The sequence below is a fragment of the Salvelinus namaycush genome, chromosome 10, assembly GCF_016432855.1.
Source record: "Salvelinus namaycush isolate Seneca chromosome 10, SaNama_1.0, whole genome shotgun sequence".
Lineage (NCBI taxonomy): Eukaryota > Metazoa > Chordata > Actinopteri > Salmoniformes > Salmonidae > Salvelinus > Salvelinus namaycush.
Window position 1 is genome coordinate 15,648,154 of NC_052316.1, and position 25,514 is coordinate 15,673,667.

At 42.1% G+C, this 25,514-nt stretch overlaps 1 protein-coding gene across 1 annotated transcript; it reads right to left on the minus strand.

Moving 5' to 3' along the window:
• Nucleotides 1-317: 317 nt before the first annotated feature.
• Nucleotides 318-18,177, minus strand: LOC120054751 (transmembrane protein 161A-like). Its single transcript, XM_039002326.1, has 12 exons — nucleotides 17,763-18,177; nucleotides 17,039-17,142; nucleotides 16,706-16,792; nucleotides 16,484-16,575; nucleotides 4,630-4,786; nucleotides 4,153-4,304; nucleotides 3,975-4,038; nucleotides 3,698-3,841; nucleotides 3,475-3,588; nucleotides 3,075-3,249; nucleotides 2,862-2,958; nucleotides 318-2,236 (listed from the first exon to the last, which is right to left on the minus strand). Exons 1-12 carry the CDS (start codon nucleotides 17,763-17,765, stop codon nucleotides 1,938-1,940), a joined length of 1,488 nt encoding a protein of 495 aa, XP_038858254.1. The 5' UTR covers nucleotides 17,766-18,177; the 3' UTR covers nucleotides 318-1,937.
• Nucleotides 18,178-25,514: the final 7,337 nt, after the last annotated feature.

Here is a 25,514-nt window from a genome sequence, read left to right on the forward strand (position 1 = left end):
GATTGTTGGAGGAATAAGTGCAGTGAAATTATCAACGATTAAAATATTATCCACTCTGGAGGTTAAGGTCAGAGGTGAAGGTCAATTCAGCAGCTAGATACCATTGTCATGCATGATGTATTTTGTCAAATGGTGAATTAACTTTGAAAAAGCCCTTTAATCTTCCTTATCTCCCACAATATATGATATACAAGACATAAGTCAGTGGGAGAAATGAAAAGCTGAAATTTAAATGAAATTTTTTTGCTGGGATAATTAAAACATGTGGTATTGGCATGACTAAGGTGTGATTAATCACCGATAATAAAAAGACAAGATTTAAAACAAGAGTTTAATAATTTCATATGCCAGTAACATTTGCCACACAGACAACAGAATAAAACACATTTTGTATACAACTAAAAGTTCAAACCATGCATTCATAAGTCTTTTGTTGAAAAAAACATTTTCATACAAACCACACAACGTAAAATGATTAGCGAACAATCATTCAGAATATATATATTTTTTTTTAAACACAGAAATCACACTTTCCAAAAACAAAACGACCCAAAAGTCCAACAGCACGACACCTGTACCTTTCCAAAATGATCAGTGGCAATAGAGTATAAATAAGTACATTTAAAAACAAACCGTTGACACTACAAATCAGCATTTCAGGCCTAGGTTTAAGTTTTAGGCAAAATTTGTTGTAAGCCTACATCCGAAAAAGGGGCAATCTGCAGTTGCTACATGAAATGTTTTACTTATAAATTGTACTCATTGATTCTTGAAGAATATAACTTAATGCCTCATGAGCTCCGTTCAACTGTCCTACCCCATCAGAACCAATATAAGCTTGTTTGACTCCAATGTTTGTAAACAAAGTGTATAGAAAAACTATATAGCCTCAAAACACGGTTAAAACTATAATTTTGATATCATGGATGGTCAGTCCTTGCATCCATAGCTCTCTATACATTTGAGAGTGGTTACATTTCTCCCTCCCCATCCCTCAGCTTTTACCGAAACAGGGTGGGGAAGGCGCTTTGTTATTGTTTCAACTGTTGCTTGACGCTTTAAGTGTAAATGATTGTTTGGCAGCAAAACAAACACAGCAAATACTTTGTTCAAACAAATTCAACTGACAAACTTTGTTGGGACTGAAAGATGGTTGCTAATACAGGGAAGATTTGCCAAATCCAGGCTGGGCTGGAGTGTTATTGAATGCTACAGATAGACAGCTGTTATCACCAGTCTACTATTTTGCAGATTTTTTTTTTTATATCTTATCATTGACTCAAAATCCCTGAGTTTCCAGGCACTTAGAATTCTCCACTGAATATCTCCATTAAACACAGTAAAATATCCTCAGTGCTTTGTTTTAAAAGGTGGGTAACTAATGATTAAGGAGAATGGACGGTCGAGTGGTGATGACTGCTGAATAGACTGAACTCCACGGGTTCATTACAATCAGTACGGTACCGCAGAACTAAAGGACGAAAATAAATAAAGCATCAAGCACTTCTGAAATCAGCCTCTACTAGCAAACTAGGCTGGAAGTAGTGGTACCTTTTCCTACTAGAAACAGCTCATTTGCAACATTTCCTGATACTGTGTGATAAAATAAAATTTAAAAAAGTAACACTGGCTTCAAATGCATTTGTTAAAACAGAGAAATGTGATACATAGCAGTTGGACAGAATCCAGTCCACATTATACATCATTTCATCATAGTCCTGGTCAAGGTCTAAGGGTCTGACTGGGCCCACAGGACAACAAGGTAGTAGTAGTAAGGTGTCAGCATGTCAGAAACCATCACATCCCTTTTGATATCGGTGACACCTTTGTTACAGTAACAGACAGGAGCACACATCCTGTCCATATGTTGTATGGATTTTGACCTGCCTGGAGCACTGGGATGGTGTTGGCTAGAGATAAGCGTAGTGTAGTCCTCTTCAGTTCTGCATGAGGTACTGGTGGAAGTAAATGCCAAACAGGCTGCTGATGACTTGGCAGGCGGCCACCCACCAGGTGAGGAAGGCAAAGAGGCCTCTGAAGAAGAGGGGGGTGAGGACGGAGCGCAGGGCCGAGAAGCCCTCGGTTAGACGGGCCACCGTGGCCTGGATGTCCTCCTCCATGTCCTCCACCCCCTCCTCGTCCTCCTCCAACCCTGGCAGGACGGGAGAGACCGTGGGCATTACCAGGGCAGGGGTCACCCCCGGAGCTTGCTCTGCGCCACTCCACGAGAAGTCACCTGAGATACAAGAAAGACAGTAGGAACAAATGGGTGTTACAAAAAGACATTTGAAAGGCACAATTGAAATACATTACATTTCCATGGATTAAGCATTGTGATGAAACTGTTGGTATATTATCATAACTCCATATTGTTAAATTATAGAATGCAGATTCTCAGCATTTATGAAGGGCCACCTAAGGCCTCACTAAAAATCGAATGAGAATTTGTTGTTCGCGTACAGTTTAGCAGCTGTTATAGCAGTGTACCAAAATTCTTATGCTACTAGCTCCTAACAACGCAGTCAAATATCAAACAGCTAACATGTAAAGAAAAATACAACAACAAAAAAGGCAAGAAATCAAGAACGGCAGGATGAATCCAATGAACAACCCAAATAGCACTGAAGCAGTATCAAAATGCAATCTATGCAAATGTATATCAGTGGAATTTACACAACAGCTAAGAATGACATGCACAGCAGTAGATATATTAGTGAGATATATGAAGAATCCAGTATATAAATAAATATGCAGTGTGTATAAATAATGAAAGTATTTATTAGAATATAAGAAAAAGCGATGAATACATTTTTTTTGCCTCAAAGCTAGTTGTTGCCATGTTAAGACTGTACATGTCTTACCAAGGGCCTTCAGAGCCAGGGTAGAGAAGAGGATGAGTAGAACAGGGACCATGTACTGCAGGGTGACTATGGTCAGGTAGCAGAACACACGGGTCACCTAGAAGGACAACAACGTCAAAAGACTCATGGGTTTAAGGTCTCATCTGGTTCTCCAAACAACTCAAAAGAATTCCTTTAACATGAAAACGTTGCCATTTAGATGTGTTGTCGGACCTTCCTCTGGATGTCGATGGCGGCAATGCGCCCCGCCTCCTTCTTCATCTGGTCCACCCACTTCTGGGAAAGGTTGAGGTAGGCTTGCATGTGGTAGCGGGTGAGGGCCAGCCTCAGGCAGCACAGAACCACCACTGTCCACAGACGAACACTGTCAAACACCGCGCTTGACATACTGGGATATCACACACACACACACACACACACACACACACACACACACACACACACACACACACACACACACACACACACACACACACACACACACACACACACACACACACACACACACACACACACACAGGAGATCTGTTAACACTTTGAGAAGGAATCAGCACAAGGGTGCCAAATTGCCACATTTGTAATATTGGAGTCTAGGAAACAAACACACACTTACAGGGTGACTGAGGTCTTCCCCATTGGAGCGTTCCCCAGGAAATCCCTAGCAATTGGTTTGATCCACAACACGATCACCACCACTGGGGCCAGGAAGCTCATGTGCAACAACATTCTAAGGGAAGCAGAAAACAGCACAACAACCAAACAGTAAGACATTACTAGTCAGTGGAACCAGTTGGTTATTTGGTTTCACAGTTAAATAAGTGTTTATGTGTTCTTACTGGATGAATGGGCGGTCTGAGTTCATCTGAACTGCGTCCAGGTGGGTCTGGGCTAGACGGAGGCCAGGGAAGGCCAGCAAAGCACCAATAAAAGCACAAATGGCAGCCAGACCCAACTTCACAGTCAGCTTGGTCACAGGGACTCTGATGGGAGTCCAAATATAATAGCAAACATTAAAAGGGGCACATTTGCCAACACAGATCACTAAAAGCTATTCTATGGGCCCAAGATGTGATTTTTTATTTTTTATTAACTGTCCAACTAAAAGATACTTACGACCACTCAGCAAAGCCTTGATGTTTTGCGAAAACCTCAAGGTTGTCAAAAAGACTGTTAAAACCTGCAATACAAAACATGAAATAGCCCAAACTGAAATGATAAAATTAACGAAATAAATGTGTTATACATAGCCTAATGGGGCGTGCCATAGTAGGGGTTAATGTAGTGCACATACCAGGCTCCAGGCCAAACTCCAGGTAGTCCTCTCTGACCACCAGCACCAGCATGGCCACCAGCAGAGACAGGAAGCCAAAGGCCAGGCACACTGAGCGCTCGCCACCCTCGTCAGACCTGAAGTAGTGGCCCATCAGGGAGTGGAGGGTTTTCCTGTGAGAGTTAAGGGAAACACAGGGACAACTGGACAGTCCTTTGGAAACAAAACAGCTCCAATCAAGGAGCAGCACAATATTGATGCATCTGTGTATTTTTCTGGCACAGTACATGTTTGGGTTATTCATTTACCAGGGCCCCACTTTGTAGAAAGTTTTTACATAATAACATTGGCAAGTACAGTGAGTAAACTTCAGTTAGTCTAAGTTGACATTGTAACATAGTACTTAGAGCTGTTTTCTTAGGAATAGTTCATAATATTACTTTTTCAAAATTGTAATACAATTGTGGGCTTCCAGAGCGAGGGTGAACTGAAGGATACAGGCAGCAGAGAACGGTCAGCACACACCAGATGGCCCCAATGTGGACCTCCTTGGCGGGGTCCACTACACAAAAGTAGCCCTCAGTGAAAAGGTAGATGCCCATGGCATACACTGCAAAGTCAATCAACCACTGGTACTCCAGGAAGAATCGCAGTACTGAGAATGGGAAAGGAGAGGCAAAGCAGAAACATTGTAAGGAAAAGATAATGCCTAAAATACAAAGCCATCTAAGGCTTGGATGGCATTTAAGTTTGCAGTAGTGGTGAAAAAAACAGCTAGTTGGAGCTCGTCTGAGCGGTCGGCCACATCCTTTCCCCTATACAAGTCCATTCCTAATTGTAACAAAGATTACCCCTATGATATGTGTGTGTGTGCGCACAACTGTGTGGTGGTGATCAAGAGACAACACAACTCTGGATATGGACTTGTTCTAGCCTGACAGCCTGTAGTGAGTCAGAACCTTAACAATCAGCATTACGTACTAGCGGTGAGGGAATTCACAGCCGACCGCTCAGACGAGCTCCAGCTAGCTGTTTTTTCATGGTTCTTCGAATCGTTGGGATTCTGACCTGGCTACAGTGATGGCGTACCAGTGAGCTGCGAGGCCTTATGCACCTCTCACATCCTACAGTTGTCCAACCCAGCTCCAGGCCTCCTCAACAGTCAGGGAGTGACCACACTAGGGTTGGGCGATAACCAGATTTTTACGAGGACCTGCGTCATGTGCAGGAAGAGATCAGGAGGGCGTACTCACCACCGCGGGAGTACCGTACTGCCGCTACTCTCCTGACCGTCACCACTCTAGGCCCCCCGGGTAGAGCCATCTTCCCCACCTTGGGAGTGCCGAGTCCGCCAGGCTCCCTACTCCGCCAGGCTCCCTACTCCACGAGAGAGACACTACTCCACGAGAGAGACACTACTCCACGAGAGACACTACTCCACGAGAGACACTACTCCACGAGAGACACTACTCCAGGGGGAGCACTTGCCACCTCCCTGGGACCGTTGGGACTTCCACTATGTCCAGAGGTGACCCAGTTATTTACCAGATCGTCGTCACTCAGGACCCCCTGGCTGGAGGGGTATCTACAGTTGAAGTCGGAAGTTTACATACACTTAGGTTGGAGTTATTAAAACTCCTTTTTCAACCACTCCTCAAATGTCTTGTTAACAAACTATAATTTTGGCAAGTCGGTTTCTTTGTGCATCACACAAGTAATTTTTGCAACAATTGTTTACAGACAGATTATTTCACTGTATCACAATTCCAGTGGGTCAAATGTTTACATACACTAAGTAGACTATGTTGGAAAATTCCAGAAAATTATGTCATGGCTTGTGATTAGGCTAATTGACATTGAGTCAATTGGAGGTGTACCTGTGGATGTATTTCAAGGCCTACCTTCAAACTCAGTGCCTCTTTGCTTGACATCATGGGAAAATCTAAAGGAATCAGCCAAGACCTCCGAAAAAAAAATGTAGACCTCCACAAGTCTGGTTCATCCTTCGGAGCAATTTCCAAACACCTGAGGGTACCACGTTCATCTGTACAAACAATAGTATGCAAGTATAAACACCATGGGACCACGCAGCCGTCATACCGCTCAGGAAGGAAACGCGTTCTGTCTCCTAGAGATGAACGTACTTTGGTGCGAAAAGTGCAAATCAATCCCAGAATAACTACTTTTTGGATAAATGTCCTCTGGTCTGGTGAAACAAACATAGAACTGTTTGGCCATAATGACCATCGTTATGTTTGGAGGAAAATGGGAGAGGCTTGCAAGCCGAAGAACACCATCCCAACTGTGAAGCACAGGGGTGGCAGCATCATGTTGTGGGGGTGCATTGCTGCAGGAGGGACTGGTGCACTTCACAATAGATGGCATCATGAGGAAGGAAAATTACGTGGATATATTGAAGCAACATCTCAAGACATCAGCCAGGAAGTTAAAGCTTGGTCGCAAATGGGTCTTCCAAATGGACAATGACCCCAAGCATACTTACGAAGTTGTTGCAACATGGCTTAAGGACAACAAATTCAAGGTATTGGAATGGCCATCACAAAGCCCTGACCTGAATCCAATAGAAAAGCGTGTGCGAGCAAGAAGGCCTTCAGAGTAGTCCTCTACTCGCAGTGGGGACTCCCTGGTGGTCGAGGCGGATGCTTGGGTGTCCAATGTTCGACTGTCTGCTGCCCTGAAACCTTCAGCCATAAAGTCTCCAACCCCCTCCTGCTCCTGGCCCAGAGCCCAAACTAGCGGTGGTTTATTCACCCACGCTATAAACGGCATATACAGTCCATCATTACTTTAGGACATAAAGGTTAGTCAATCCATAAAATTTCAAGAACTTCGAATGTTTCTTCAAGTGCAGTCGCAAAAACCCTCAAGCACTATGATGAAACTGGCTCTCATGAGGACTGCCACAGGAAAGGAAGACCCAGAGTTACCTCTGCTGCAGAGGATACATTCATTACCAGCCTCAGAAATTGCAGCCCAAAAAAATGCTTTAGAGTTCAAGTAACAGACACATCAACATCAACTGTTCAGAGCAGACTGCGTGGATCAGGCCTACATGGTCGAATTGCTGCAAAGAAACCACTACTAAAAGGACACCAATAAGAAGAAGAGACTTGCTTGGGCCAAGAAACACGAGCAATGGACATTAGACCAGTGGAAATCTGTCCTTTGGTCTGATGAGTCAAATTGAGATTTTTGGATCCAACCGCCGTGTCTTTGTGAGATGCAGAGTAGGTGAACAGATGATCTCCGCATGCGCGGTTCCCACCGTGAAGCATGGAGGAGGTGGTGTGCTTTGCTGGTGACATTGTCTGTGATTTATTTAGAATTCAAGGCACACAACCAGCATGGCTACCACAGCATTCTGCAGCGATACGCCATCCCATCTGGTTTGCGCTTAGTGGGACTATAATTTGTTTTTCAACAGGACAATGACCCAACACACCTCCAGGCTGTGTAAGGGCTATTTGACCAAGGAGAGCGATGGAGTGCTGCATCAGATGACCTGGCCTCCACAATCACCCGACCTCAACCCAATTGAGATGGTTTGGGATGAGTTGGACAAAAGAGTGAAGGAAAAGCAGCCAACAAGTGCTCAGAAAATATGGGAACTCCTTCAAGACCGTTGGAAAATCATTCCTCATGAAGCTGATTGAGAGAATACCAAGAGTGTGCAAAGCTGTCATCAAGGCAAAGGGTGGCTACTTTGAAGAATCTAAAACATATTTTGATTTGTTTAACACTTTTTTGGTTACTACATGATTCCATGTGTGTTATTTCATAGTTGAGGTCTTAATAATAATAATAATAATGTTTCCTGATCTTTCTTATCTCTCTCAGATAGAGACACTTCAGAACAAACTTATTTTTGATATCTTTGGGGGACTATCTGTTATTCAATGTGCTTCTATGTGCTAATAACAATAAGACCCAAAATAATTTATCAAATAATTGTTTAATATTTCTTTTTTATAGTTCAAGGGGTTTTAAACTCAAAAAGCTAAATGATCCTTGAAATGACCTTCTTAAAACAATTCCATATAGCTTAGTAGAACCCCCCCCCCCCCCCCCCCCCTCCCTCCGTGGATTAGACAGGGCTTAGACTCTGATGGGTTAAAGTCTAAGCCCCCCAGTGCAACCTTTTTCAAGTTGTTTGGATTTCTATAAGAAATCCAAGGGCAGCTGTAAAAAAGGCCATGCCTGTGCACAGGACTTTCCTCACAGTCCCTTAAGGGTGGATCGCTCTCCATCACAGCTGTCCATCACAGCCCTTCGTTTTCAGCCAATCAGTGGGCTTGGACACGCATGTGGACACTGCACCTGCCCGTTCTAGCTGACACAAGAAGAGGACACATGTTTTGGTGACCAAGTTCACTCTTTACTCCTGAAACATTGTGCGTGCATTTGGAGGCACGCACTCTACTACTTGTAGTTGTATGCTGTTTAGCGTTGCGTAGTTATTTATAGTTGCTTATTAGTTACTTTCTTACGTTTATATTTGTAGTACTGCTGTAATTCTGCACCTAATTCCCTTGTATATTTAGGATGGCCTACAGCTGCTGTAAATTGTGTACAGTATATCATTATTGCATTGCTTGCATGAGTATTTATGCACAATATGTTAGTTTAGAAATTGTTATTTTATAGCTTGTAATGTTTGCACATTCTACCACTGCGCATTCATAGTTCGCACTAGTGCTATGCCATGGCGAGTTTCTAGAAGTTTCAGACGGTCCTCGAAGTCTGATGTACAACTCTGTACAACTTATCTGGTCTGTCTCTGGTCCTACAATCAGGCCAGAGAGAGAGGGCTATAAATTGTGCCTGTCCGAGTTATTAGTTCTCTCTTTGCTATGTATGTATGTAATGCCATTATGTAAAGATCCTGTTGTATTGCTACATTATTATAGTAGATCTTATCTGGTCTGTCTCTAGTCCCAGAGTCGTACATCAGACTGCATGTGCGAGCTTCGAGGACCGTCTCTGAAACTTCTATCAGGTTCTAGAAACTTGCCATGGCATAGGACTAACGCAAACTATGAATGCGCAGTGGTAGAATGTGCATACACTACAAGCTATAGTATAATAATTTCTAAACAAACATATTGTGCATAAGTACTTATGCAATCGATGTAATAATGATATACAGTGGCAAGAAAAAGTATGTGAACCATTTTGGAATTTCTGCATAAATTGGTCATAAAACTTGATCTGATCTTCATCTAAGTCACAACAATAGACAAACAGTCTGCTTAAACTATCACACAAACAATTATACGTTTTCATGTCTTGATTGAACACACCGTGTAAACATTCACAGTGTAGGGTGGGAAAAGTATGTGAACCCTTGGATTTAATAATTGGTTTACCCTCCATCGGCAGCAATAAACTCAACCAAACGTTTTCTGTAGTTGCGGATCAGACCTGCACAACAGTCAGGATGACTTTTGGACCAGTCATCTTTACCAAACGGTTTCAGTTCAGCAATATTCTTAGGATGTCTGGTTTGAACCGCTCGAGGTCATGCCACAGCATTTTAAATCGGGTTGAGGTCAGGACTCCAAATGGGCCACTCCAGAAGGCGTATTTTCTTCTGTTGAAGCCCTTCTGTTGTTGATTTACTACTGTGTTTTGGGTCGTTGTCTTGTTGCATCACCCAACTTCTGTTGAGCTTCAATTGGTAGACAGCCTTACATTCTCCTGCAAAATGTCTTAATAAACTTGGGAATTCATTTTTCCACCGATGATAGCAAGCTGTCCAGGCCCTGAGGCAGCAAAGCAGCCCCAAACAATGATGCTCCCTCCACCATACTTTACAATTGGAATGAGGTTTTGATGTTGGTGTGCTGTGCCTTTTCTTCTCCACACACAGTGTTGTGTGTTCCTTCAAAACTCAACTTCAGTTTAATCTGTCCACAGAATATTTTTCTGTGAACATGCAGGTGCTCTTTTCCGAACTTCAGACGTGCAGCAATGTTTCTTTTGGACAGCAGTGGCTTCATCAGTGGTGTCCTCCCATGAACACCATTCTTGTTGTGTTTTACGTATCGTAGACTCATCAACAGAGATGTTATCATGTTCCAGAGATTTCTGTAAGTCTTTAGCTGACACTCTAGGCTTCTTAAACTCATTGAGCATTCTGCACTGTGCTCTTGCAGTCATCTTTGCAGGACGGCCCCTCCTAGGGAGAGTAGCAACAGTGCGGAACTTTTTCCATTTATAGACAATTTGTCTTACCGTGGACTGATGAACATCAAGGCTTTTAGAGATACTTTTGTAACCCTTTAACTTCATGCAAGTCAACCATTCTTAATCTTAGGTCTTCTGAGATCTCTTTTGTTCTAGGCATGGTTCACATCAGGCAATACTTCTTGTGAATAGCAAACTCAAATTTTGTGAGTGTTTTTTATAGGGCAGGGCAGCTCTAACCAACATCTCCAATCTTGTCTCATTGATTGGAATCCAGGTTAGCTGACTCCTGACTCCAATTAGCTTTTGGAGAAGTCATTAGCCTAGGGGTTCACATACTTTTTCCAACCTACACTGAATATTTAAATTATGTATTCAATATAGACAAGAAAAATACAATAATTTGTTTGTTATTAGTTTATGCACACTGTGTTAGTCTATTGTTGTGACTAAGATGAAGATCAGATCAAACTTTATGACAAATTTATGCAAAACTCCAGGTAATTCCAAAGGGTTCATACTTTTTCTTGCCACTGTACACAATATGCACCAGCAGTAGGCCATCTGAAATATTCAAGGGAATTAGGTGCAGGATAACAGTAGAGCTACAATACAGACCTATAAACTAAACAGCTAAGCATTACTGAACAGCATAAAATCCCCAGATGTAGACCACACAACTTACTTTCCTGGATGCACGCACAATGTTCCTTGAGTAAAAAGTAAACTAGGTCACCAGCCAAAACTTGTGTAATCTTCTTGCGACGTCGATAAAACTCTGAGCTACAACGGGCAGGTGCAGGGTCCACATGCGTGTCCAAGCCCACTGATTTAAAATAATAATAATGTAATGGCGCAGTAGGGGATGGCTTCCGTTTTATGGGCTCCTAACCAACTGTGCTATTTTGTGTGTTTTTTCGCATTGTTTGTAACTTATTTTGTACATAATGTTGCTGCTACCGTCTCTTATAACCGAAAAGATGGATATCAGAACAGCGATCACTCACCTCGAACTGGACAAAGATTTTTTTTCTTTAATCAGTCCGACGCAAAGGATATACTGCTTCTCTGAGACCAGGCCCAAATCTCTGTCATTCGCGTGAAGAACAGATGGAAATACAGGGGGCGGAGATCAGGGAGCCTTGTGAGAATTTGTCGGCGAGTGGGTAACCCACCTCTACCATAAGTTCAATTAGCCAACGTGCAATCACTGGAAAATAAACTGAATGATCTTCGTTCAAGACCATCTTACCAACAGGACATTAAACTGTAATATCTTACGTTTCACCGAGTCGTGGCTGAACGACGACACGCATAATATACCGCTGGCTGGGTTATCCGTGCATCGGCAGGACAGAACAGCTACGTCTGGTAAGACGAGGGGTGGGGGAGTGTGTCTATTTGTCAATAACAGCTAGTGCGCAATGTCTAATATTAAGGTAGTATTGAGGTTCTGCTCGCCTGAGGTAGAGTACCTCATGATAAGCTGTAGACCACACTATCTACCAAGAGTTTATCTATACATTTCGTAGCTGTCCATTTACCACCACAAACCGATGCAGGCACTAAGACCGCACTCAACGAGCTGTACAAGGCCATAAGCAAACAAGAAAATGCTATTCAGAAGCGACGCACTTAGTGGCCGTGGACTTTTTTAATGCTGGCAAACTTGTCCGTTTTACCTCATTTCTACCTGCATGTCACATGGGCAACCAGAGAGGGGAAAAAACTATTGTTCACCTTTATCCACACACAGAGATGCATACAAAGCTCTCTCCTTCACCCTCCATTTGGCAAATCTGACCATAACACTACACTCCTGATTCCTGCTCACAAGCTAAATCTAAAGCAAGAAGTACCAGTGACTTGCTCAATACAGAAGTGGTCAGATGACGCGGAAGCTACGCTACAGGACTGCTTTGCTAGCACAGTATACGCTGATTCGGTGAGAGAGTTTATTAGCAAGTGCATCAGTGATGTTGTACCCACGGTGACAATTAAAACCTTCCCCAACCAGAAACCGTGGATTGATAGCAGCATTTGCGCAAAACTGAAAGCGCAAACCACCGTTTTTAATCATGGCAAGGCAACCAGAAACATGAATGAATACAAACAGTGTAGCTATTCCATCCGCAAGGCAATCAAATAAGCTAAACGTCAGTATAGTAACAAAGTGGGTCGCAATTCAACGGCTCAGACACGAGACGTATGTGGCAGGGTCTACAGTCAATCACGGATTACAAAAAGAAAACCAGCCCTGTCGCAAACACCGATGTCTTGCTCCCAGACAGACTAAATAACTTTTTTTCTCACTTTGAGGACAATACAGTGCCACTGACACGGCCCGCTACCAAAATCTGCGGGCCCTCCTTCACCGCAGCCAACGTGAGTAAAACATTTAAGTGTTAACCCTCGCAAGGCTGCCGACCCAGACGGCCTCCCTAGCCGCGTCCTCAGAGCATGCACAGACCAGCTGGCTGGTGTGTTTACGGACATATTCAATCAATCCATATCCCAGTCTGCTGCTCCCACATGCTTCAAGAGGGCCATTATTGTTCCTGTTCCCAAGAAAGCTAAGGTAACTGAGCTAAATGACTATCGCCCGTAGCACTCACTTCCGTCATCATGAAGTGCTTTGAGAGACCAGTCAAGGATCATATCACCTCCACCCTACCTGACACCCTAGACCCACTCCAATGTGCTTACCACCCCAATAGGTCCACAGAGGACACAATCGCAATCACACTGCCCTAACCCATCTGGACAAGAGGAATACCTATGTAAGAATTCTGTTCATCGATTACAGCTCAGCATTTAACACCATAGTACCCTCCAAACTCGTCATTAAGCTCGAGACCCTGGGTCTCAACCCCGCCCTGTGCAACTGGGTCCTGGACTTCGACGGGCCACCCCCAGGTGGTGAGGGTAGGAAACAACATCTCCACCCCACTGATCCTCAACACTGGTGCCCCACAAGGGTGCGTTCTCAGCCCTCTGCTGTACTCCCTGTTCACCCATGACTGTGGCCATGCACGCCTCCAACTCAATCATCAAGTTTGCAGACGACACTAGTGGTAGGCTTGATTACCAAAAACGATGAGACGGCCCACAGGGAGGAGGTGAGGGCCCTCGGAGTGTGGTGTCAGGAAAATAACCTCACACTCAACGTCAACAAAACAAAGGAGATGATTGTGGACTTCAGGAAACAGCATAGGGCGCACCCTCCTATCCACGTCGACAGGACAGTAGTGGAGAACGTGGAAAGTTAAGTTCCTCGGCGTACACATCACGGACAAACTGAATTGGTCCACCCACACAGACAGCGTGGTGAAGAAGGCGCAACAGCGCCTCTTCAACCTCAGGAGGCTGAAAAAAATGTGGCTTGTCACCAAAAAACAAACTTTTACAGGTGCACAATCGAGAGCATCCTGTCGGGATGTATCACCGCCTGGTACAGCAACTGCTCCGCCCACAACCGTAAGGCTCTCCAGAGGGTAGTGAGGTCTGCACAACGCACCACCGGGGACAAACTACCTGCCCTCCAGGACACCTACACCACCCGATGTCACAGGAAGGGCAAAAAGATCATCAAGGACAACAACCACCATAGCCACTGCCTATTCACCCCGCTATCATCCAGAAGGCGAGGTCAGTACAGGTGCATCAAAGCTGGGACCGAGAGACTGAAAAACAGCTTCTATCTCAAGGCCATCAGACTGTTAAACAGTCATCAATAACATTGAGTGGCTGCTGCCAACATACTGACTCCAATCTCTAGCCACTTTAATAATAAAAAATTGGATGTAATAAATGTATCACTAGTCACTTTAAACAATGCTACTTTATATAATGTTTACATATCCTACATTACTCATCTCATATGTACAGTTGAAGTCGGAAGTGTACATACACTTAGGTTGGAGTCATTAAAACTCGTTTTTCAACCACTCCACAAATTTCTTGTCAACAAACTATAGTTTTGGCAAGTCGGTTAGGACATCTACTTTGTGCATGACACAAGTAATTTTTCCAACAATTGTTTACAGACAGATTATTTCACTGTATCACAATTCCAGTGGGTCAGAAGTTAACATACAACACTAAGTTGACTGTGCCTTTAAACAGCTTGGAAAATTCCAGAAAAGAATGTCATGGCTTTAGATAGGCTAATTGACATCATTTAAGTCAATTGGAGGTGTACCTGTGGATGTATTTCAAGGCCTACCTTCAAACTCAGTGCCTCTTTCCTTGACATCATGGGAAAATCAAAAGAAATCAGCCAAGCCTTCAGAAGAAAATTGTAGACCTCCACAAGTCTGGTTCATCCTTGGGAGCAATTCCAAACGCCTGAAGGTACCACGATCATCTGTACAAACAATAGTACGCAAGTATAAACACCATGGGACCACGCAGCCGTCATACCACTCAGGAAGGAGACGTGTTCTGTCTCCTAGAGATGAACGTACTTTTGTGCGAAAAATGCTAATCAATCCCAGAACAACAGCAAAGGACCTTGTGAAGATGCTGGAGGAAACAGGTACAAAAGTATCTATATCCACAGTAAAACGAGTCCTATATCGACATAACCTGAAAGGCCGCTCAGCAAGGAAGAAGCCACTGCTCCAAAACCGCCATAAAAAAGCCAAACTACAGTTTGCAACTGCAGATGGGGACAAAGACAGTACTTTTTGGAGAAATGTCCTCTGGTCTGATGAAACAAAAATAGAACTGTTTGGCCATAATGACCATCGTTATGTTTGGAGGAAAAAGGGGGAGGCTTGCAAGCTGAAGAACCCCATCCCAACCGTGAAGCACAGGGGTGGCAGCATCATGTTGTGGGGGCGCTTTGCTGCAGTAGGGACTGGTGCACTTCACAAAATAGATGGCTTCATGAGGAAAGACAATTATGTGGATATATTGAAGCAACATCTCAAGACATCAGTCAGGATGTTAAAGCTTGGTCACAACTGGATCCTGAACTTTCTGACGGCCTCCACAGGTGGTAAGGGTAGGCAACAACACATCTGACACGCTGATCGTCAACACGGGGGCCCCTCAGGGGTGCGTGCTTAGTCCCCTCCTGTACTCCCTGTTCACCCACGACTGGAAGGTCTGATCACAGACAACAATGAGACAGCCTATAGGGAGGAGGTCAGAGACCTGGCAGGGTGGTGCCAGGACAACAACCTCTCCCTCAACGTGAGCAAGACAAAAAGAGCTTATCGTAGACTACAGGAAAAGGAGGGTCTAACACACCCCCATTCACATCGACGGGGCTGTAGTGGAGCGGGTCGAGAGTTTCAGATAACTTGGTGTCCACATCACCAACAAACTATAATGTTCCAAACACACCATGACAGTCGTAAAGAGGGCACGACCGGTTGCATCACCGCCTGGTATGGCAACTGCTTGGCATCCGACCGTAAGGCACTGCAGACGGTAGTGCGTACGGCCCAGTACATCACTGGGTCCAGGCTTCCTGTCATCCTCGACCTATATACTAGGTGGTATCAGAGGAAGGCCCAAAAAATTGTCAAAGACTCCTGTCACCCAAGTCATAGACTGTTCTCTCTGCTACCGCACAGCAAGCTGTACCGGAGCGCCAAGTCTAGGTCCAAAAGACTCCTTAACAGCTTCTACCCCCAAGTCATAAGACTGCTGAAAAATTAATCAAATGGCCACCCGGACAATTTACATTGACACCTCCCCCTTTCTTTTTACACTGCTGCTACTCGCTGTTTATTATCTATGCATAGTCACTTTACCCCTACCTACATGTACAAATTACCTCGACTAACCTGTACCCCCACACTTTGACTCTGTACAGACTCTGTATATAGCCTCATTATTGTTATTTTATTGTGTTACTTTTTACTTTTATTACTTAAGTGTATTTAGTAAATATTTTCTTAACTCTTTTCTTGAATTGTTGGTTAAGGGCTTGTAAGTAAGCATTTCACAGTAAGGTCTACACAATATATATTCGGCGCATGTGACAAATACAATTTATTTTATCTTTGATTGTCCGAAAATGTTGGGCTATGATTGACAGCTAAGATGGAGAGATATCCACCCTAAAAGGATGTGGGTAAAGTCCCATGCACAGGCATGGTCTATTTTACAAGTGGTGCTTTTGTTTATTTACCAAGGGCATCAAGGACGCCGACTGGAGCTTTTTCTAAGTGAAGGTCGATGTCCTTGGGAACTGTGAGAGGCTTGCTGTCCCCATTCTGTCTCCTACAAAACAGAAGTAGTCAGAAAACGTTTCCTTTAACAGCCAGTCTACCACCATAACAGTGATACAAAGGCAGCAGACACCAGTTGTACTGTATAATCATGCCCCCTCCCACCTGTCCCCAGCTCACACCTGTCTCTCTTGCTGGGCTTGCTGGGCATCTGTTTTCCAGCTAGGGCACACAGCTCTCCCTCAGAGGGGTGTTTGAACCGGAAAAGACTGAAAGGATAAAGTTAGATTTGTTAAAAAATAGATATACACACCCCAAGTAAGTTATTAACTAGTAGTAGGGTCACAGTTGTTCTTTCAAATAAATGTCCCCTGATAAGGGCTAAGAGTTTATCATGGCCTTATGATCATACCAGGAATGTCAGACCCTTACCATGAAGTCAACATTACCAAGACATAGCTACACCCCATCTCCAAAGCCACTTTTGTATATGACATTTGTGTACATAACTTTACCTGCCATTGCACAAGAGCCAGCGGGCAAATGAACAGTGTGGAGCCATTCTCTGCATGATGCTAGCAGCCAGCAAGCTGACCACCAGCTGCACTCCAATCAGCGCCTGGTCAGTGAGAGAGACACACACACTTGGTTAATCAAACTAAAGTACAAAAATGTGTTAACCCAACTTTTATAGACAGCCAACATGGAGTTTCCAGGTTAATTTTTCATCTGACATCAGCTGCTATGCATTTCAAAGGAGTCGCTACTAACGTTACATCTGCCAGAGGGTGGGGGGCGCACTCCCTACCGTGTCAGTCATTCAACTTTTCAACGAAGAAACCAAATCCTCTACAGCCAATGAAATAAATTGCCCAAGATAGCCACGACATGAGGAATAGTGGCTGTGAAGGTTTAAGTTAACCATCCATGATAGCAGCCCAAGCAAGCTAGCTAACGTATTGTGCAACGTGTACATAACTAGTAAAATGAATGGAAAGAGCAATTTATGCTGCTAGCTAACTTCAAACTGACACCCAGCCAGATATCAACTTGCAGGGAACCTATAGCTAGCTAACTACGTTACTTTACAGGTAGTTGATCATGCTAAGCTAGCTAGCTAGGCTAACTATTTTGTAGTCAAATACGTGTAACAGTGGCTAAAAGCTAGCTACAAGCATTGGCTAGCGAAGCTTTACATGCTGGGTGCAAGTGGCTACAGCAAAAGATTTAGCTACTCACCATCTCTTCAATTATCCGAAGTTTTGTTCGTAGTGTTAGCTACACACGCATGTAGGTAGCTTCAGTGTCTTGACAGCTGATGACATGTGAAACTCGGGCTGCATTCAGTACATAAAAACGTAATAGAACGTTTCAATTGAACCGAAACGGGGCTGTACACCAGGAGCGCGCACGTATCTCAATATCTGTTCAAGAACGTAAAATAACGTTTTGGGAAAACGTGCGTTCAATACAAACTGTTCCGCAACGTAGCAAGCGGTCATGCTAACTGAACGCACCCCCGGATTTGGGTTCCACGAACCTCAGAAAGACACGCGTTTTCATTGGATCGAGAAGCCTGTTGACGATTTAATTGGATACCCTTATAAAAAATATTCAAAAAATGTTGGAAGATTTCCAGTAAAAATATTCATCGGTCACAATGGCTGTTTTCGAGAGCATCAAAACCGTGATGTATCTTGGGTAAGTTGTGACTGACTGATCTAGTAATAATATTGAGTAGTTATTTAGAATGCAAGGTGATTTGTAGATCAGTCAGTCTCGATTCTCATTTCAAGTCGGCTACAAGGTCGAACGCACCCAATAACAATAATAATGTATTTTCTCATGGAGAAAATCAATTGTTTCACCTGCTTAGCAATAAAAAGCAGTGGTGGGAAAAGTACCCAATAGTCATACTTGAGTAAAAGTAAAGATGCCTTAATAGAAAATGACTCAAGTAAAAGTGAAAGTTACCCAGTAAATTACTACTTGAGTCCAAAGTCCAAAGTATTTGGTTTTAAATATACTTCAATATCAAAAGTTGCTAAAATATACTTAAGTATCAAAGTGTAAATTATTTCAAATGTGTTATACTAAGGAAACCAGACGGCACCTTTTTGATATTTTTTATTTACATATAGCTACACTAACACTCAGACATCATTTACAAACGGAGCATGTGTGTTTAGTGAGTCCGTCAGATCAGAGGCAAGTACGGGTGTCCAGGGGTGTTCTCTTGATAAGTGCTTGAATTGGACCATTTTCCTGTCCTGCTAAGCATTCAAAATGTAATGTGCCCTTTTGGGTGTCAGGGAAAATGTTTTGAGTAAAAAGTACATAATTTTCTTTAGAAATGTAGTGGAGTAAAACTAAATTCAAAAGGCACTCGCACATCTGAGCAATCTTATTTGCAGGTGCATGGCAACAATTGAACAAGATGAAGGAAAAAGGAAACCGCACACTGCTCTTGATAGTATCACCGATATTTAATAAGCTTACGTGTCGGCCACACGGCCTTCGTCAGAGCTTTTGTGATTTTTTTAAATGTGCATGTAGACCTGGCCCCACCCACATCCGTTCTACACATCGAAGGGGGTTGGAGGCAAAGGAAAAACAAATAAGTGCTACCAAATATAACAATATGCATTTCATAAATATTACAAAAGTGTATAAATAAGGCGTATTGAACACGTCTGTAAAATCTCAATGAGGACATAGCAAGTTTTAATTAGTCATTGGGTACATCGTACGAAAAACGTCAGAATAATCTACAAGAGACACATATTTCATGTTCAAATTCACAACATAACATACATAGGCATTTCATCATTAAGTCCTTTAGGAAATAATGTCTGGAGTGTGAAAATCCAAAAACATTCTCTTTTACTCAGAGTATTATTAATATCTCCTCCCCTGTCTGATATCTTAACTTTCTCTATGCCACAAAATCTAAAGGTGGAAATGTCATGCTTCAGGTCATGGAGTAAAACTAAAAGTTGTCCAAAAATATGAATAGTAAAGTACAGATAGCCTAAAAGACTACTTAAGTAGTACTTTAAAGTATTTTTACTTAAGTACTTTACACCACTGATAAAAATAGTTGTTTTAGAGATACTATATCATAAAGCTAAGTACATGTAGCATACATGAACAGCTGTTCAAGCCAATCACACTGTGCTTATTATTGTGGGAGAATCTAAAAAATCTTAGTGTCATAGTGTGCTCCAACATATGTAGTTTGTCTATTTTCTGAAATACACATTTTCAAATTAATTTATTCAACATTAAAAAAAGTAATATTAATATCTCAGAAATACCCTTTTTATTTATTTTAAGACATATTGTTTGGAACAATATACTCTACAAGTACATTACATTTCCAGAGTTGGCTTTATGCTAATTCTAAAGTTATGATACATTTTAAGAGCACCGCCAACAGTGACTGGTACATGATCTGCTCGTGATTTGCTGGATGCACAATCCTAAAGGAGGGCTGTGATTAATTGCCTATAATGTCCATTTCTATGTATAAAATGTGTCATATCATTAAAAGTACCAGAGAGCCCACTCTGGAAATGTGATGTGTTTGAAGAGTATATTGTTACAAACAATTTGTCTAAAAATAAGCAAAATCAGAAAGGGTAGTTTTGATATATACATATACACATGTTTTAATGTTGAATAAATGAATGGAAAATGTTGTATTTCAGAATCTAGACATACTCCATACATTAGCAGTCAAAAGTTTTAGAACACCTACTCATTCAAGGGTTTTTCTTTATTTTTTTACCCGTTTCTACATTGTAGAATAATAGTGAAGAAGTCAAAACTATGAAATAACACATATGTAATCATGTAGTTACCAAAAAGTGTTAAATAAATCTAAATATATTTGAGATTTGAGATTCTTCAAAGTAGCCAACCTTTGCCTTAATGACAGCTTTGCACACTCTTGGCATTCTCCCAACCAGCTTCATGAGGTAGTCACTTGGAATGCATTCTTAAAAGTGTGCCTTCTTAAAAGTTCATTTGTGGATTTTTTTTCCTTCTTAATGCGTTTGAGTCAATCAGTCGTGTTGTGACAAGGTAGGGAGGTATACAGAAGATAGCCCTATTTGGTAAAAGACCAAGTCTATATTATGGCAAGAACAGCTCAAATAAGCAAAGAGAAACAACAGTCCAACATTACTTTAAGACTTCAGTCAACACGGAAAAGGTCAGTCAATACGGAGAATTTAAAATGCAGTCGCAAAAACCATCAAGTGCTATGATGAAACTGGTTCTCATGAGGACCGCCACAGGAATGGAAGACCCAGAGTTACTTCTGCTGCAGAGGGTAAGTTCATTACAGTTACCATCCTCAGAAATTGCAGCCCAAATAAACACTTCACAGAGTTCAAGTAACTGACACATCTCAACATCAGCTATTTAGAGGAGACTGTGTGAATCAGGCCTATATGGTCGAATTGCTGCAAAGAAACCACAACTAAAGGACACCAATAAGAAGAAGAGACTTGCTTGGGCCAAGAAATACAAGCAATGACATTAGACTGGTGGAAATTTGTCCTTTGGTCTTGAGTCCAATATTGAGATTTTTGGTTCCAACCTCTGTATCTTTGTGAGATGCAGTGTGGGTGAGCGGAAGATCTATGTGTGTGTATTTCCCACCGTAAAGCATGGAGGAGGAGGTGTTATGGTGTGGGAGTGCTTTGCTGGTGACACTGTCTGTGATTTATTTAGAATTCATGGCACACTTAACCAGCATGGCTACCACAGCATTCTGCAGCGATACGCCATCCCATCTGGTTTGGGTTTAGTGGGACTATCATTTGGTTTTCAACAGGACAATGACCCAACACACCTCCAGGCTGTGTAAGGGCTATTTGACCAAGAAGGAGAGTGATGGAGTGCTGCATCAGATGACCTGGCCTCCACAATCCCCCAACCTCAACCAAATTGAGATGGTTTGGGATGAGTCGGACTGCAGAGTGAAGGAAAAGCAGCCAACAAGTGCTCAGCATATGTGGGAACTCCTTCAAGATTATTGAAAAGCATTCCAGGTGAAGCTGGTTGAGAGAATGCCAAGAGTGTGCAAAGTTGTCATCAAGGCAAAGGGTAGCTATTTGAAGAATTTCAAGTATAAAATATATTTTGATTTGTTTAACACTTTTCTGGTTACTACATGATTCCATATGTATTATTTCATAGTTTGAATGTCTTCACTATTATTCTACAATGTAGAAAATATCAAACAATAAAGAAAAACCCTTGAATGAGTAGGTGTTCTAAGACTTTTGACCGGTAGTGTATGTTAGAGCACACTATAAGGAGTATAATGACATCAAGATGTTGTCTGTCTCATGTACGGTGCATATTTCCGTTGGGGAACGCCTACTCTGGGAAGTGCGCGTGTGCAATAACTCAATTCGCCTTTTCAGTCCTTCTAAACAAAGCAATATTTTCACACTTTAGCAAGGGGTAAAGTCTACAAAACTTAGTCCACTCTGTTAGTAACAGATTATAGTTTTGGGAGCAGAAAACTGTATTGAGATCAAATGTTTAATTGATGAGTAAATTAGCAAAATGTCGGCCAAAATCCATCTCCTTCTATCTTCTCCCACTGCCGGCCACTGGGCTTCCTTTCATTACCATATTTGGTAGTGAGTGGAAACGCCAACCGTATGCTTCACATTTATACTTCTGGTGAAATATCTGTCTCATTGTTCCATCTGTTCCTTAGCTACTGTAAAGTGTTTCAAGGAAATGTTCAACTAACCTGTTCTTGACGATATTTTCCTCATTCTTGATTCAGGAAAAAAGTGTATTTGAAAAATGTTCGTGTCCAGTTGCAGGTTTGTTGAAAAATTCCTTGCTACACTTTACAGTAAGGTGTAACGGCTGTATGGAAACATTCACATATTACCATTACAAAGTGTAGCTAGAGAACACCCTGTATACTGCAGCTTGCCCATGTTTTGTACAGTTTACAGATTTACAAGAAAACCAAAACTATTTTATATTTTAATACATTTCAATAGTTATTTTTATATCTGCCTCCCGACTGTTTGCCTATCAATGGGCCTAGAACCTGTAGTTTTATTAGATGTTACATTTGGATGATGGGTGGTAAATCATGTTGAATAATAACACTGTCTGATTCTTGAGTTCTGTCGGTCTGTCTTTCTGCCTATGTGTCTTTCTATCTGTCTGTCCATGGCTAATTATCACGGTCTTTGTCTGTGCAGTTTTATCCCTGACTTAGTTCCACCCCATGTCTCCTTAAAACCCTGAATGCCTCGCTTATAGGATCTCCCTAATGATAATCTCCCTGTTGCATGCTTTGAACACGGTGGGTCTTACGTCTGGAGATAAATATTATGGGCAATTCCATGGTACCATAAAGATGCTGAGACTCCGATTTTTTCACTTTTAAAGTATGCCAAATAAAGACCGTTCATTGCAAAGTTAAACAAACCATGAACCTCTATGCACAACGACTACTAACAATTTCCACTGAAAATTTGACAAAAACACATTTACTTGAAGAACAATGCAGATTTAAAGTTTGATAACAGAATGAGGTAAAATCGCCCTCAGTCTTTTATGTGACCACGTTTTCCAATATCTTAAATATTTCTTCAATATATACTCCGAATTAAGATTCAAAGATGTCTGCAGAAAGAATGGAGTGTCAACTATGATACAATATGTCACTTTGAGTTAGATTTTTTTTCTTCTATTTTTGTTATTGAACTAAAGTTTGTGAAGTGGATTAACACCCGGAAACAAAGTGATGGTAACATGATCATGGATCCCTGATCTGTACAAACAAGACCACATTTGGTTGGTCCGGACCGCATCATGTCTGTACCAATCATAGATGTCTATGTTTCATAAGTTTGGACATCACAGTACATCACCGTAGAGTAGAGCAGAGTTCAGTAGAGTAGAGTTCAGTAGAGTAGAGTATAGTTCAATTCAATATAGTTCAGTCGAATAGAGAACAGTTCAATCGAGTAGAGTATAGTCCAGTTCCATAAAGTAGAGTATAGTTCAGTTCAGTAGAGTAGAATATAGTTCAGTTGAGTAGAGTAGAGTATAGTTCAGTAGATAAAGTATAGTTCAGTAGAGTATAGTTCAGTACAGTAAATTATAATATACTCTAGTGTGCTCTATTGTACTTTACTGTACTAAACTAATCCGATGATAATGGCGCCGAAGGAGATGGCCGCCGTTTTACGATCCTTTAACCAATTGTGCTATTGTGTATGTTTTTTCGGCATTATTTGTAACTTATTGTTTCTGCCACCATGTCTTATTACCGAAAAGAGATTATTGATATCAGGGCAGCGATTACTCACCCCGTACTGGAGGAATTCTTCTTCTTCAACTAGTTGGATGGGAACTATTTACTCCAGACACTCGACAAGGCCCTCATCCCCATCATTTGCAGGAGGAACAGACGGAGGTATCGTGGACGATGGCCCGGGTGCCTTGTAAGGATCCGTCGCCGAGAGGGTAATCTACCTTTACCATCGGTCCTGTTAGCAAACGTACAATCAATCGATAAAAAATTGATGAACTACAAGCACGTATGTCCTACCAACGGGACATTAAAAACTGTAACATCTTATGTTTCACCGAGTCGTGGTTGAACGACGACATGATTAACATACAGCTGGCGGATATTAAGCTTTATCGGCAGGATAGAACAGCGGCCTCTGGTAAGACATGAAATCTAAGGAAGTCTGGAGGTTTTGTTCGCATGAGGTAGAGTATCTCATGATAAGCTGTAGACCACACTATTTACCAAGAGAGTTTAAATCTATATTTTTTGTAGCTGTCTATATACCACCGCAGACCAATGCTGGCACTAAGACCACACTCATTGAGCTGTATACGGCCATAAGCAAACAGGAAAACGCTCATCCAGAGGCGGTGCTCCTAGTGGCTGGGGACTTTAATGCAGGGAAACTCAAATCAGTTTTACCTCATTTCCATCAGCATGTTAAATGTGCAACCAGAGGGAAAAAACTCTAGACCACCTTTGCTCCACACACAAAGCTCTCCTTCGCCCTCCCTTTGGCAAATCTGACCATAATTCTATCCTCCTGATTCCTGCTCACAAGAAAAAACTAAAGCAGGAAGCACCAGTGACTCGGTCAATAGGAAAATGGTCAGATGAAGCAGATGCTAAGCTACAGGACTGTTTTGCTAGCACAGACTGGAATATGTTCCGGGATTCTTCCGATAGCATTGAGGAGTACACCAGATCAGTCACTGGCTTCATCACTAAGTGCATTGATGACGTCGTCCCCACAATGACCGTACGTACAGTGCCTTGCAAAAGTATTCATCCCTCTTGGCGTTTTTCCTATTTTGTTGCATTACAACCTGTAATATAAATAGATTTTTATTTGGATTTCATGTAATGGACATACACAAAATAGTCCAAATTGGTGAAGTGAAATGAAAAAAATTACTTGTTTCAAAAAAATAATTTTAAAACAGAAAAGTGGTGCATGCATATGTAGTCACCCCCTTTGCTATGAAGCCCCTAAATAAGATCTGGTGCAACCAATTACCTTCAGAAGTCACGTAATTAGTTAAATAAAGTCCACCTGTGTGCAATCTAAGTGTCACATGATTTGTCACATGATCTCAGTATATATACACCTGTTCTCACCTGTTCTGAATGGCCCCAGCATCTGCAACACCACTAAGCACGGGGCACCATGAAGAGCAAGGAGCTCTCCAAACAGATCAGGGACAAAGTTGTGGAGAAGTACAGATCAGGGTTGAGTTATAAAAAAATATCAGAAACTTTGAACATCCCACGGAGCACCATTAAATCCATTATTAAAACATGGAAAGAATATGGCACCACAACAAACCTGCCAAGAGAGGGCCGCCCATCAAAACTCACAGACCAGGCAAGGAGGGAATTAATCAGAGAGGCAACAAAGAGACCAAAGATAACCCTGAAGGAGC